This window comes from Apteryx mantelli, chromosome 1, assembly GCF_036417845.1.
Source record: "Apteryx mantelli isolate bAptMan1 chromosome 1, bAptMan1.hap1, whole genome shotgun sequence".
In the NCBI taxonomy this organism is placed as follows: Eukaryota; Metazoa; Chordata; class Aves; order Apterygiformes; family Apterygidae; genus Apteryx; species Apteryx mantelli.
This window is the reverse complement of record NC_089978.1, coordinates 48,298,324-48,313,700: the sequence shown is the minus strand read 5'-3', so window position 1 is coordinate 48,313,700 and position 15,377 is coordinate 48,298,324. Positions and strand designations below refer to the sequence as shown.

General features: G+C 35.7%; 1 protein-coding gene across 18 annotated transcripts in view; it reads left to right on the top strand.

The window, feature by feature from the left end:
- The window catches only part of MYCBP2 (MYC binding protein 2), a 218,533-nt gene that overhangs the window by 63,953 nt on the left and 139,203 nt on the right, over positions 1-15,377 (top strand). For 16 of the 18 annotated variants that reach the window (XM_067293019.1, XM_067293046.1, XM_067292996.1 and 13 more), the window contains 2 exons: positions 4,935-5,042; positions 13,915-14,034. In XM_067293019.1, the coding sequence (XP_067149120.1) occupies positions 4,935-5,042; positions 13,915-14,034 (228 nt within the window). Of the gene's footprint in view, positions 1-4,934; positions 5,043-13,914; positions 14,035-15,377 lie in introns of those variants that run through there. The other 2 variants (XM_067292987.1, XM_067293065.1) reach the window with 2 other exon arrangements.

Genomic DNA, 15,377 nt, shown 5'->3' with positions numbered 1-15,377 from the left:
GCTGCAAGAATATGAAAATAGTTTTGAACTATTATTTAACTAATATACTAAAGGTACAGAAATAACTCTTAATATGGTGATAATAAATGGTCTCTGTTCACTGCTATTTTACTATTTCTCTGTCTCATCTTGTGATGTAAAAGCCTTTAGATAATCCTTACCAAGATACAGATTTCATGTGTAATAAACCACAGTTCAGCTTTTGATGCCTTTGTAGAAAGGGAAAACTATTTTCTTTCTATCTTATCCTACCTAGAAGGAAAAAGTTACCTGGAAATCGATTAATCTTAGTTAAAGCTGCTATGCACTGAGACAGTATTAGCTGAGACTTCTTGCATTTGGGCAGTTTTTGACTTTCTGGAGAGTAACTGATTCAGTTAATTCGGTGATTTTTACTGCAGTAGGCTGATTATCAAGTCTATTCAACATTTCTCCAAGCACCTATAAGCTTGAAATCAGTTTGCCAGTAACAGCATTTTTTGTTCATTGCTGAATGTATACCTAAATTTACAGCAAAACTATCCATTCAAATATAGCATTTTCATTGTATATCAGTGCAGCTAAATATATTATAGTCTATAGGTTGTTAGTTAAATATTTATTTTGATACTTCCAGGACCTTCAAGTTATGTTTGTTTCAGAGTTTCTAAAAAGAAATTCTTGTACTTGAAACAGTGTCAATAATTAAAATGAAACTTAACCTCAGTGCCAGCATGGCAGGGTGATGTTCTCCAGGAATATTTCTGCCATTATAATAAATTGCTACTCATAGTTTGAAAAATGCAGCTTAAATGGTGCAACCTCACCATTGTCCCTTCCCCAAAGGAATATTAAGTTTCATTTTTTTGAAGGCACGAGATGGGAGATTTTCTCAGTTGAATGTTTTCCACTTTTGGTGGAACTGAAACTAAGTATTTGTCCTGATTTCACTTTGAAATGTGTGAAATATTTTTCTGTAAAATTTACCAAATGTTGCTCTGTTGGATAAATATTTTTCTGTATTAAGTGTCTGCTTCCCTATTTTATTATTAAAAAAACTGTCTTTTTTTTCTTACTAATGTTTCAGAAGCCAAAAATATGGTTTTACAGTAGGAAGTGCTATGCAGACCTGGACTTTGGTTACTGAATGTATACAAAAAACTACTGTGTTTAAAAGAACAAAAACTGAAATAAAACACTAAAAAGTTAGAAATGGAAGAAGCAAAGATTCCCTGTGCAACTTTAATTTCTACTGCTTGTGTATACACCTCATGATATAACCTTCAATTATGTGGTCATGTACTGTTTTCTCAGGTAGCCTGAAATGCTCTGTGCCTTGGTCTAGAAGAGAAGGGCAGTTGAGATCCTTGGATTTGGTTCTCTCTAATCACAGCCAGCCAAACAGCAATTATTTAGCAAGAGATACTTTAAAAAAAAAAAAAAGTGAAACTTCTAAGTGTTTAGATGGTCTACTATTCAAAAGCACCTGAGTGCACATAAGGTGATATTAATCATGTAACTTTTCCGGTAGTCCACTGCCTTACTTAATAAATGCATTCTATTTGCTTGAAAATGAAGCAAGAGTTCTGTGGATAAATGATTTTTCCTCTGTGCTCTTAACTCATTGCAAGAGAAGGTCCATTTTGAATGGACTGGTTCCTATAGAACCCAGAAAGAAAATCCCTAACTTTGGCCTTTTCTAGTATTGGGGCATTTGACTTTGCAGCTTAGCTATGCAAAGACATTCTATTAAAAAATTAAGGGGAGAGCAGATTTCTTCTTGCATTGTCTAGCACCTGATATTACATAGCAGCACTGGAGTCTACTAGTGACTCTCCCTTGCTTATCTGTGAAATGTGAGCTACCAAAAAGTAACTGATAAGAGTAATAGGTTGTTATTCCTCTTGTAGGTCTACAACACAGGCTTCTAGCGGGGGGGGGGGGGGGGGGGGGGGGTTCTTGGGTTTTTTTTGTTGTTGTTCACATAGACATTTCCTCTATCTTGTCAAAAATGCCCCCAGAGGACTAACACATGGCTGAATTGATCCACTGGAATAATTCATAGACTCTAAATACTGCTCCCTTTTTACAGGGGACCTCGGATATAAGCAGGGAGCAGATACGGACTGTATGAATTGTTCTAGTGGTTTGTTTCCTGTGGTGTTATTTGTGGGGGGTGGAGAGGGGGTCCTTTACATGCTGCCAGCACATAACTGAAAATGCAGTCATCATATAATCAAAATTAAATATTTCTTATCATATTGTGGTCATGTTACAGATTTGTCATGCATAAAAAGCCAAACAGCTGAACAGACTTGCCTATTCTGTTACATGGATTAGACACAAATTATCACAAAATGGAGGAATCTTGCCTTTAACTTGATTTTGGACTCAGATTCTTTATGTAGTGGATGAGAATGTAGGGGATGTAAGGACATCCAGGAGCAAAAAGAAATCCTGCTTTGGTCAGAAGATCAGATACTGTCATAGAGGGTTCATCTTGAACAGAAGAGTGTAATTCAGATGAATGGCTTGTCAACTAAAGGCAGCATCTTACTAGTACTGTGCAGGAGCTGGCCACATTTTGCATTCCGTATGTTCTCTCTCTCCCAAACCTTCTATAATTCTTTTACTCACCCTGATGTACTTCAGCTCCTTCTGTCCTATAATTCTGTCTTTTGCCATCTTTTTAATGCCAAAACATCAAAGGTTGCCTTTAGGCTGTATGTGGTCCCCTGGCTATATGTTGTGCAGGCATTTTCTGGAGCTTTGGAATTTTTTCCCTAAGTTTTCTAGTGATCATAGATTTTCTGTTCAGTCACCCACAAATACCCTAGCCCCATATGCTTCAACCTACAGTCATCTCAGTCTTTGGATCTCTCTTTGCAACTGTGTTCTTATCTTAGTTTCATTCTTTTCATATTGTCAGGTCTGCGCTCTATTTCTTGGGCTTTTCGTTTCATTAGGAGCTTCTTGGTAAGCAAGTCCCAGTCCTCCATCACTTTTTTTTTTTAACTCTAACTCTAGTCTTTTTTTTCTCCTGCTCTTCATTCAGCTTTCATCTGTATCTTTTGTTCTCCAAACACTTTTAGCTTTCATATTTGTTTGCCTGTCATTCATCTCTCCCCTTTTTTGCTTTTTACTGGTCTGCCTCAGTAGATGACTTCTCAGTGTCTGCCCTCCAACTTTAGAAGGTGGAAAGAGTGTTCTAACTTTTTTTGTTGAGTCTAAACAATGGAAAGTAGGAAATTAAACATAGTGAATGGTCTGGTGAAAAGTAATCTCTAGCAAATATGTTAATTGAGACGGTGGTATGGTATATCTGCTAAATGGAAGCGATGACTGAGAGGAGGCTGTGAAAAGTGAAATAGCAAGACAACTAATGGAAGAATCTACAAGATAAAGGTAAATAAAAAGCAAACTATGTTAGACCTTGATTGTCAGAGGAGTTAGTTCTTAGCAAGGCAGGCTGTTTTGGTTGAATTGGGATAAAGAATCCAGACGAACACGGTAGAACAAACAGCAGCAGAAAATCTGTTGTAAGTAGAAATATGCACAAATAGAGAGGTTATATTAGCTAATGTAGATATGAAACTCAAAACTAGGAGGAAAGGCAGTAGTGGATTTTTAACACAGTTCTAATTTTCCTTTTTAATTACAGTATAGTATAATTATAGTAGTTAATACTAAAACCTGTGAACCTCAGTGGGTGAACACAAGTTTCTTCATCTGAAGGTTCTAAACCTAAATAGATTTGTCTTGATTTCCACTTAAATTTCTATTCATACTGTTTCCTATTAGTTAAGGAGCTGATGAAGTAAAGGTCAGGAAAGCTGGGATGATGGGCATTTAGAGCAAGTTAGCGTATATTAATCTATCAGTAAAGATTAACTAAAGAAATAGAATATTAGCGATGGTGGGGCAGGGAAGGAAAAATTACTTATTTTCATAGGCTCACTAACTTATTTATAACATCACATGCACACTTTTTTTTTTTAAATGCAAGCAAGGACTGAGTCTGATGCCTGTGGAATGGTGAGAGAAGCATTTGCCAGAATTTAGCAGCTCCTAATGCGTGATTTCCATTGAATGTCAGACTTCTGGAACAAGGAGATGCTGCCTCCAAAGAAATTTATGATGGCAGGCTAACCTCTGAGGTTGAGGGGAAAAGTACAGATTTGGACAACAGATTGCTGGCCTATGATCAAGACATAATCATTCTCAATTTAATTCATTACAGCACACTGTAGAGATCTAGATTAAAAAAATGGAGTCTAGAGAAAGTTTTAAATAAATGATTGCTTTCTTCAAATAGAGATCTCTCAAAGACTTGACCTTCACATAGAAGTGAAATATTCAAATAATAACATAAATAGATTTCAAAATGAATGAGTAGACCACAAAAAAAAATCACATGGCTCAAATAATTCTCTTCCCAGAACAGATGTTTTTGGCTCACTATTTTCTTTATGACCAATAATTCTGAATTTTAAATAAGGGTAATTATGAACAGTCTTATGATTGTGGACTTTCTTTTATTTAGCATTGATGTAGTAATATTGTTCTGAATTAGTATTTTGAATGCAGTATTTTAGGATGTAAGGCATGATAATTAAACTAATTTTAACTATTAAAGAGAGTAATGGATATTCACTGTCAAATTTTACTCCAGTCTGAGTCTGTTGTATTTCCATTGCCTGGAGTATAGTTGCATACTTACAAATCCAGGTAAAACTGTCATTGTGGGATATTTATCATTTCTTTGCATAGTATTTTTGTCCTATTATCAAGAAATACCAAATTTATTTTAATTAGGGCCTTTTGAATTTCAAAAAACAAGATTATTATGTAATAAAATATTCATTCTTTTCATTGCTTTTAATTTGAATTTTGTTTAACACAGTGTTTCCATTTTTGTGAGTTTTTCTATGCATGTGCAAAATGTTTCTCCTCAGGCCCCCTTGTATTTCCTGGTCCTATTTTTATGAACCATCGAGAACAGGCTCTAGCCAGAATCAGACCCCATCCAGCCCAGCTAAAGCATAAACGGGACAAGCACAAAGGTATTTGGTCTTCCTTATTGGCTAGGGTGGAAATAAGCCCATCCTCCCCGTCACTTCTTCCATTCGCTGAATCTCTCTTTTCAAAGCAATGCACAAAATGGATTCTGCTTTTCTTCTTGTTAGTATTTCGTTACCTGAGGAGAAAGAGAACGCATTTAGATGTTGATCTGCTTTAAAAGTGTAAATTTTAGATAGTCTGCATCATCTTTGTGTTTCTTTTCTTTCTCTGATGAAGGATGTCATTGTTTTTCTGTGTCTCTTCTCATTTCTAAGGTTTTCTCATTCCTAAAGTTCTTTAACTTTACCATAGAAAACTTTAACACCTTCCAGTGACTCAGATATGACGTTTGCACTGTTATTGTTTTCAACCTTTGAGCTGTATATCTGGGGCAACTGCTAATACATTTATTCTAGTCTTCTTAATTCTAACATAAAATTTGCTTTTCATAGTATGCAATCTATTAATAAACCTTTTTTAGAACTGAAATATTTAAAAATAATGTAAATAGCATAAGTATAAGCAAAAGTATAATTTTTACATTACAGTGTTCTTTGGAGTTAAACGTTCTTTTGCAGAATTGTAAGTATCGTGTGTCTTTGGTTTCTCTGACACTTATTTGTCTGGAAGGCTAATTCACTAAACTTGGTATTCTAAATGTGTAATGTTCTCAGGTACAACTGAATTTTTTAGCAAGATAGTGTGTTACTAAATATTTCAAATGAACTTAATAAAGTTGAGCTGTAGCAAATCTGATCATCTGCATGGAGTTTGTACGTATAAATATATACGTATATGTGTGTGTACACACACCCCTCCATATTTATATATATATAAAACAAAAATATGAAATGTCGACAACAGACCTGAGTAAAGTAAGCAGAAAACTCCTAAAATAGTGAGGGCCTGGAATCCCGTGAATATTCTTTAAAGAATAACTAAATATGAAAAAAAATTTAGAATGGCATTTCAGTTGAATCAACAGAAGTTAGTGAAGTGTATTTGACATGTACACAGACAAATTATATGACAGTTTGAAGCCTTTTGGGGTATTATTTCAGTGTGTATGGGTAATATACATACTTAATTATAAACATACTGGATCATGAAATTATCTCAAGTTAATTTTAGGGAAATCAAAGCAGAATACAGTCCTTTGTATAATATACATTAGATATTGTATAATATGCAGGCTTAACTTTAACTGTAGATTGGTTAAAGAAAATATATTTATCATAATCTCCCCGGGAGACCTTTCATGCTGAAAGAGAAAACATGAGGAAACTAAATGCTGTAATTTGAGTGATAGTTAGCTGATGGCCTTTTTTTCATCTGGATACTTCTGCTAGTTGTACTGCTTTGCAAGCCCTTGTCCTTACAGGCAAGGAGCATGTTCATCCTGCATACCTCTGTGCATCCTGGGCATGTTGGTAGTTGGAGCTCCCTTTAGTTCTGCAGGAAATATTTCTTTAGCTACCTCAAATATCTGCTTACAAAAGTTATATGTATTAGTGTCAGTCTGAGGTTTTCATTGTTTCTTGGAATTGTAAGCCCAATGCAAAGGTCTATATTATGTTGAAAGATTTTGTCAGATATGCTCTGTAGAACTGACAAGGAATATTTTTCTGAGGTAACATCTTCAGAAGTAAACTTTGAGACCCTTCTCTGCCACAGAAGATTGCTTCCCAAAAGAAGACCACAAATTTCACTACAAATTAGAAATATCCCTTCAAAGGGAAAAAGGAAAACTGTTGAAGTGGGTTGTTACTCAAGTAATGGGGAAGGGGAGCTCACATGAAAAGGATAAGAAATATACCTCATCTTCAGAAGGCTTGCTTTATAATCCTGTTTTACTATACATAGAAGATAAAAGCACTGATTTCAAGCGATCTGAAGCTGTAATGTTGACTTCAGCGCCAGCACACCATAACATTGACATTGGAGTGCTTTTTGTCTTACTTTTGAATGTGATGCTTTCCACACCAGCACTCTGATTTCTGATGCTTCTGCTAAAGTAGTCTTGTAAATACTGCACCAACCAGACCTTCAAGGTTTTCTGGGAGGGAAAGTTTATTTTGACTGGTAGTACTGATGAAACCAGTACTAAAGCAGTTGGTACCTGTTCAGGCCTGTAATTCTGGAGCTGCAGAACTTTACCTGATAATGACATGTATAAACTTGAATGTGAACAGCTTCTTCAGCACTGACAATTATGGCCTAACTTAAACTTTTTTACTAGTATAAAATTATCAAATCTACCTCATTCTTATATGTGAAATTCTGTTGAATTGCTCTATTGAAAACTCCTTTAACTTTATTATGAACATTCGTTTTCTGGGAAGCCTGCCTGTCATCCACTCATTTCAAACCCTTTACTCAGGGTTTGTAGAGTCTGCATATCAAGACTGTTGTTACAAGGAATGCATTAAACATAATCTTTCTGATCTTTGCGTCTCCATCACAAGTGCAGATAGAAAGGAGTTGTTAGCACTTTCTTGGAACTCGTGGAGTGCTTTGAAACTGAGAAGAAAAATTAGTTTGTGCTTCATCCTCATTCTCTAATGAGGTAGCGACTTCTTAGTCCACATCTCTAATCCCTGGAGATCACTGGGGATTTGAGTAGAAAAAGATATAAGTCTGCCTATGTCTTTCCTTTTTTCAGCTATAGAAATCAACTGAATAGAAATTAAAAACAAAACAAACTTGAGTTGGTTAAACATTTGTAGGAAATGCCACCCTTTTCCTGTATTCGGGCAGTTGCTTCAATTAAAAAATGTTCTAAACAGTATGAAACCAAATCCCCTCAAAAGGAGAAAGGTTAGAAGAAGCTGAACCTATATGGATCAGAAAAGCTACAAATCAACCACTTTGCAAATGCTAATACCAAATTATCAGATAGTTCAGGAAGATTTAGTTGTAATTCACTCTCAAAACTATAAAATACACTCTCTGAAGGCTAAGGCACTTCGAAGCACTCACTGAACTACATCTGACAACGAAAACGTAGTTCTTAGACTTAGATGTGAATAATGCAGGAGTCTTTAATTTCCATATTGACATTTCCATGATCTGGTAGTCTTATTTTCAAATGTCATATATTCCTAAACAAGTTCAAAACACAGCTGAAGACCTGTTGCATAAGACTTTTGGAGAAGATAAATGTTGCACAAAAGAATTTCAGAGCCACTTTTTATTTGATAGGTTTATACACTACCAATCGGTGACAAGACACTTTAGGCAGGGACTTGTCAAACCTCACAAGAATACATAATCAGCTGTTGTTGTGTCTTGTCACAACTATTAATCACAAAGTAGAGGGTTTTTAAATAACATTTATTTTTTGCCATTTTAAGTTCTGTCTCTCTTTTCAGACTTCTATATCATCTTTCATATCTGCCCCTCTCTTTCCCATCACTCAGTAATTCTTTTTGGAGGCTTAAAATTCATTAGATGAAGTTGCCCAGAATTTTGAGGAGATTAGGAAGAAATTCTTCATGTGAAATACTGCAAAGAAAAAGCTATGCCTGTGATCTGCTGGAGCTCAGCAGGATCAGTAGTGGCCAATAAAGATGATGCTTCTGAAGAAACTACCTCTATTGAACAGATATGTAAAATATAGCATTGATATGACCTTTGGTTCATTCTCTAGAGTTTAGAAATGGTTGTGGTTTCCTTGCCTTGCAAAAAAACCCCACCACTTAACAAACATCTGGAGTAAATCATTTAAGTCATATGGACAGTTATTCTTGTTATTTGTAAGGTCCTTTTGGTATCTGTGAAGAACAAGGTTAAATCATAAATGTGTGCCTTTTTGCCCACCTGATAATTAAAGTTGAATACCTAATAAAAGAAGACCATGCTGAAGATGGCCTCCTGGGTTTCTGTTCTCTGTTTGACAGTGACTAGAGGTGGGTCTCTGTAGTCCTCCAAAGCACCTTCCCATGTGGCAAACTATCCAGTTCACAGAAAATACCTAAGCATTTACATTGTCAGTCAAATACACTACTTTTACTTTGAATTCATATGGTATACAAAAACAAGTACATGGAGATCATGCGTGTGCTTTGCCATTGCTGAGGATTGCAGGTTCACTTGAGTCCAAGTCAGATAATGGAACAAGTAACTTGGCCTCTCAATTCTTGATTGCATTTACTTATTGGTTGAATTAAGCAAGCCAGTACTGGTATAAGAATTCAGGATATAGATGTTCTTCTTGAGTTCATAATTTTAAATGCAAGTTAATTATCTTATGTGTCATGCACTTGTGATTCTACATACCAGACTTCACCAAGAAGCTCGATTAAGGTGTATAGCAACCTCTCGGGCATCCAACAGACTTGCTTGTTCTTCTGCCCTCACAAGATGGATGATTTTTTCACAACCAGAAGGAGGTTACTTTCCCTCCCCTCCTGTATTGTAGCTGGAATACTGGTTACAGATATTTCAGCTGAAGCCTGCGGCGGACAGCCCAGAAACTGCACTCACAGGCTGATTTTTTTCAAGGAACTTTGCTATCTGTAAAGACTATAAATGTTAATAAGGCATTCAGAACATCCTGTGAGGGTTGTACATCACCAATGCTAACCAGTGGTAACTAGACTGATACCCATTATTTGGGTAATCTCTGCTAAACTAAACAAATCTGTGCTGGCAAATGCTGTAGTATTAAGAGACAGTTATCCTATATATTTTTTGTGTACACAGTCTTATTGCATTAAAACTTTTAATCTAGGGAGAAGAAACACACTAGTAGGCATCCTTAGAAACACTTTTCCTCTCCTCCAAACTGGTCAGTGAGAAATGAAATACCACACAAACTGCAGCTGGGGAACACTGACAAAGTTTTTTGCCCCAGGTTTAAGCCCAGGTTTTGTGACATGGACCTGTGAGAATGTACCTTTTTTTCCCCAGCTTCTCATTTATAGCTCTTTACTTCATTTGCTAACTTGACTGAATGAGCTTTTTCTTAACTCATGGATTTTTTTTTTTTTTTGAACCAGATAGTAGTTATACTAGTTCTCTGTTTCTTCCCCCAACTACTAAGGTTTCCAGGAATCTGAAATACCATTGTTGTGAAGTTGCTCATGGAAACTGCCCCTCTGTGTGGACAGCAGGAAGTGCTTTTGAGCTTCCCCACAATGTTTTCTTCTGCTCATAAAGATATGAAAGATTCAAAGTTTTTGTTCAGTGGAAGTCCAGCTGGATAACACTGAAAGTGCTAACTCATGTGCTCTGCTTACAAGATATCATTAATTCAAACAGAACAGAGGCTGCTTCAGTAGTATTTCTTTCTATGCTTCTACTTGAGGACTAGTTGTTTTGGTATTACTACTAATGACATGATTGCGCACAGAATTGTTTGAAGAAAAGCAAATGTGTCTATTTTCATAGTTACCATTATTCCTCAAGGCACATGTGCAAATAAGCTTTCTGCATCGACTCCTCACTCACATCTAAACAAATTCTCACTTTCTCAAGGTACTGAAAGGGAAGTGGTTGACCCAATGCTTATTTGTAGCCTTACCTCTAACAGTAAGAAAATGCAAGGCTTGCTTCTCCTAGCCCATACTGCTAGAAAAAGATCATATGCCTTGACTGTGTAATGGAGTACATAGGCAGTACACACCAAAAATTCAGGTGTAAAGGTGAGTGATGGTGTTCTATTTAGCCTGGAATATTATAGTCAAAAGACTTTTTTGCCATGAGCAATGATTAGCTGAACCTTATTTTGGTTAGATATAAGGGTTTTGTACTTACTGCACATAAATTATTTTAGACTGCTTATCAAGTTCTGAAGATCAAGTCAATTTAAAATTCATGAGACAGTAACTAACCATTCAAGGAAGACTAAGAGAAGTTTCATGTTAAGTCTGCGAATTTTGTGCTTAAGCAAAGTAAGGTATATCTTGAAGTCAGTTGCTTCCATTCCTGCACTCTTAAATGCTTTGAGAAGTTAGCTTCACAACTTAAAAAGGCTAATTCTGTACAACTTTTTCCTTTAAAATAAATTTATTTCCTGGATAAGGAAATACAAAATTTGTCTCATGTGAATGTTCTTTCTCTACATCTCACACAATAGTATTTAGTGTTGTCTTATGCATAGATAGTGTCATACTTTCATTTAAAACTTTGGAAAAAATAAGAATATGTCTAGAATCTTCTTTTGTTCAAAGGTTCAAGGTTGTGTACTTATTAGTTGTGAAAACAGCAGTCCTAAACTATTGTTAGCAGTTTTTAAAGCACCTAAGAACAGTATGTCCTTCCTTACGATGAGGCGGGAAAAACACATGTGCGTGTGTTCAAGTATCTGCAGATCACTTGATATGTCACTGTTATGTGACCAGAATACAATTTTTGCTAATATTTTTTAGTATGACTGTATAGTGGTTGCTGTGTATCTAGTTGGTTTCATCACTGGAAGCACCTACAGCCCCATCACATGCTTACTGGACATGTGCATTCCTTGCAGGTGACTGGACAAGTGCATTTGCTCAGTGAGAGAGGTTGCATTTTTTGTCATGCCCATCAATGACAGAAGTGGAGACAGGGTCTACAGGCGTAGACTTCCAGAACAATTCACTTCTCTCTGCTCCTATCTGAAAAGCTTGTGTGAAAAAAGGAAGTAGTAAGTAGGCTGCCAACGAAATAAATTATTCTGGTGGCAATACTTGCCCTCAGATCCATCTCTAGATTACCTTGGCGTATAGATTTTAATACAAAGGTAGGCATAAAAAATTTGTAGGTGCTGTTTTTGGCAAATAGCCAAATTGTTAAATAAAATACTAGAAACATGTTAAGGCAGAATTATATGACTAGTAGAAAAACTTTTACGTTTTCAGTATAATCATTTTGGTTAAATAGTGATTCTGTTTCTTTGTATTTGCTTTTGTTATTCCTGGTGTTCTTTAAAAAAAGCTACCACTCTGCAGACAAACTTTCAAACTTTTTTTTCCTAATGGGCATGTAGTCTGGTAGTGTACAACAGACATTGCTAGAAATGCCTCAAAATTCCCATGGCAATTCTGAGAGCTAGGCAGTTCTTTTACCATGTCTCCACTTTGCATATGCCAAATATGTAGTACAGGTGTGCTTCTTTTTGGTAAAGTTCACCCACTTTTTAGAAGGAAGAGCTACTTCACTTACTGTATTAAACCTAATTCTCTAGAAGCATTACTTAATATCTGGGTGCACTGTTTTCTCTGTAGACATGGAATGCGTGGAGATTCATACACCTTTTTCACATACCATATTCACGTACCTTCTGTACACAATCATCACTAGAAAATAACTTTTTTCAGAACAGTGATGTTTGTTAAAATTGGTCAATAATAAAAGTGCTGAAATGGCTTTATTGTAATGGCAGTTTGCATGCAATAAAAGAAAAAAATATTTGAGCAATATCTATAAAAACAGGATTATGGTTTAAGAAAGATGTCTGAAAGATTTGCAAGTGCTATACTGCACACAGTGAATAATGAAGACTCAGAGTTCAAAGACTTCCATGAATAATTATTCAGGAAAATATTACATGTAAAAATGGTAGATACAGATCTAAACTACCAACGTATTATTTGCAGCAGCAGTTCTTTACCTCTGTCAATTTTGTTAATAAAACAGTAATCAGTGAGAATTATCACAGAATGGATGTGAAATCTCTTGAGAGCAGTTATTTTTCACTTCAGGAATTTTCTCTTGGATCTCTATGCTAGCATAGAAACCTCTCTGGTTTAAATAGATTTTGTAACAGAACGGTGGCTACAGATGTTTGCTGGCCCACTTTGGTAGTGTGAGTGTATATACTGAAGTCATACATGAAATTCTTCATTATGGCAATGCACTTTCTTTAGAGCTTTCATTGACAGCTTTCTTCACAAGACTAAGTGGTTTAATGATGACGAATATGCTGCCTGTTACTCTGTCATTTGGTTTCCTGCTGCTATTATGAAATCTTTGTGTCCCAGTGGCAATACAGTTTCACAGAATCACAGGATGGTTGAGGTTGGAAGGGACCTCTGGAGATCATCTAGTCCAACCTCCTGCTCAAGCAGGGTCACGTAGAGCACGTTGCTCAGGACTGTGTCCAGATGGCTTTTGAATATCTCCAAGGATGGAGACTCTGCAACCTCTCTTTGGTTATAATCTAACTGTTAGAGGACTTTAAAATGACATTCTGATTTCTGAACATAGTGGCTTTCAAGAAATTTATAAATAATATACTTGTCACCTTAATGCTTGTATCTGATGTGAGGGCATTTTGACATCAGGAAACAATAACATGCATCATACTTACTAAAAGAAATCACAGAAGCAATGTCTAAAAATATATCTTAAATCAAAAGGGAATGGACAGGGTAGCAGTGAATATGTTGGCATTTTCTGAGATGAACTGCATAAATAATTGTTAGTTATGTAAAATAAGGAGTGTGTCCAACTTGGAGTCAAGTAAAATCCCTAACAAATTGGTATTAAGAAAATTACAGACCAGTTTATTCTGTTTTATTACTGTGCTTTCTATATACTTCATAATGTTATTTTATTGAAGAATTAAAGTGTTATTAAGCAAAACTTCGGAAGTTATTTCAAGTTTTGTTTTGCCAGTCATTTTTGTTGGCTCTTCAGAAGTTCCTGCTTTATAGGATGTTATATTTTCCAGTATGAAACTTTGATGCAGTAGATTATTTAGAAGTAGATTTTCTGTCATCTTTCAAGTCTACTTTATTGGCACATTTTGAGCTGTCTCTCTCACTATTCTGTGAGTTCTTGCTCCTACCTTATGAAGTGTGTGGGGGATTTGTTTACTATTCTTGTTCTGTTCTTGCTTCTAACATAACATTTTTAGAAGAGTAGGGATATAATTATAAATTGTGTTTATAGATGGAAGTGGGGAAAGAGGTGAGAAGGATGCCAGCAAAATCACAACCTATCCACCAGGGGCTGTCCGCTTCGACTGTGAATTGCGAGCCGTACAAGTCAGTTGTGGATTTCACCATTCAGGTAAAAAAAAATAAAATTTTAATTATACCTTAGAGTGTTTTTTCTTTTTTTCTTTTTTTTTTTTTTTATCATATGTAGTTCCACTGCTTTATTGAACTGTTCAATAAGGATGTATGCTGGGAGTGTTAAGAAGTTGACTAAGTTTCAGTATCACTATGTAGCCTGCTTCTCTGTCCTTTAGCAGTGAAAAGAACTAGAAATACCATGTATGGAATTAACATGGAATTAATATGGACTAATTAATATGGAATTAAGCAAGTTTTGAGCCATTTGGTAACATCTGCAAGGCACAGTTCCAGCCCTGTGTAGAAATGCAAGCTGTGACAGGTTGTGGAAGGTGGCGTGAATCTTTCAGTGCAGTGTTCCAGTAGGGGTTGCTAACTGTGCTTCTCAGAAAGGCTAACCAGCACTGGTGCAGTACCACATTAACATGTGTGTCTTGCTTCAAATTTCCGAGCTGGAGTTCACGTTGTTGCCCTCAAAGTGATTTAATGTTAGTGCTAGTTTATGCCACCTCCCTGCCAATGGCCTCTCTTTTTCTGAATGATGAGAATGATCCTGTGTGGCTTCCCCATAAATTTTGACTTACTAAAAGGTGTGAACTGTAAATTTTGTGTGGTACAGGGTTCTTACTACTGACAAAGAAAGATCTGTATGCTGACCACCAGGCAGAAACTATTGTAATCATTTCAACAGATATTTTTTGGACTGAGCCCGTATGGAGTGCTCTTGAAAGAAAATGTAATCTGTCATTTGCTTCTTTTCTAACTGTATGGATATGTTGCTGGATAAAAGCAGAATGCATAACTGTGTAAAAATGGGCAGTTATAATTACAAGTGGTGTTAAAAAATAGCACCTTCTTTTCTGAGTGCTTGTAAACATATTCATGTAGTGAGTATGTATATGTCTAAGGGCTTGACACCTGGGTTTTTTTCCTTAACAATATATATACCTTACCTCAGCCCCACATACTGAATACCTGGATATAAGGAATTTGCTGTGAAGAAGATAGATATGTAGAAACAAGTAGTACTGAGAAATCTAAATTTGCATGGTAAAAAATGTTTATATGAAATATAAGAAAAACTTCCTGAGAGAAGATTTTTGGCTGTATTGGAAGAATTTTCTGTGTACATATATACCTTCATAGAAATTCTAAGGTGGTCATTGTATTTTTGAAGTCTTATCTACTTTAATATGTACAAAATTTAACTATTTGGCTAAATAACCGAGACAAGGATTCTTTTCTGGTTCACGTGTTATCCATATGCTTTAAGAATATTCACCACCAATGAAAGTTGAAAAAAATTAGTCTTTCAAACTTGAACTTAATTTTCACTTT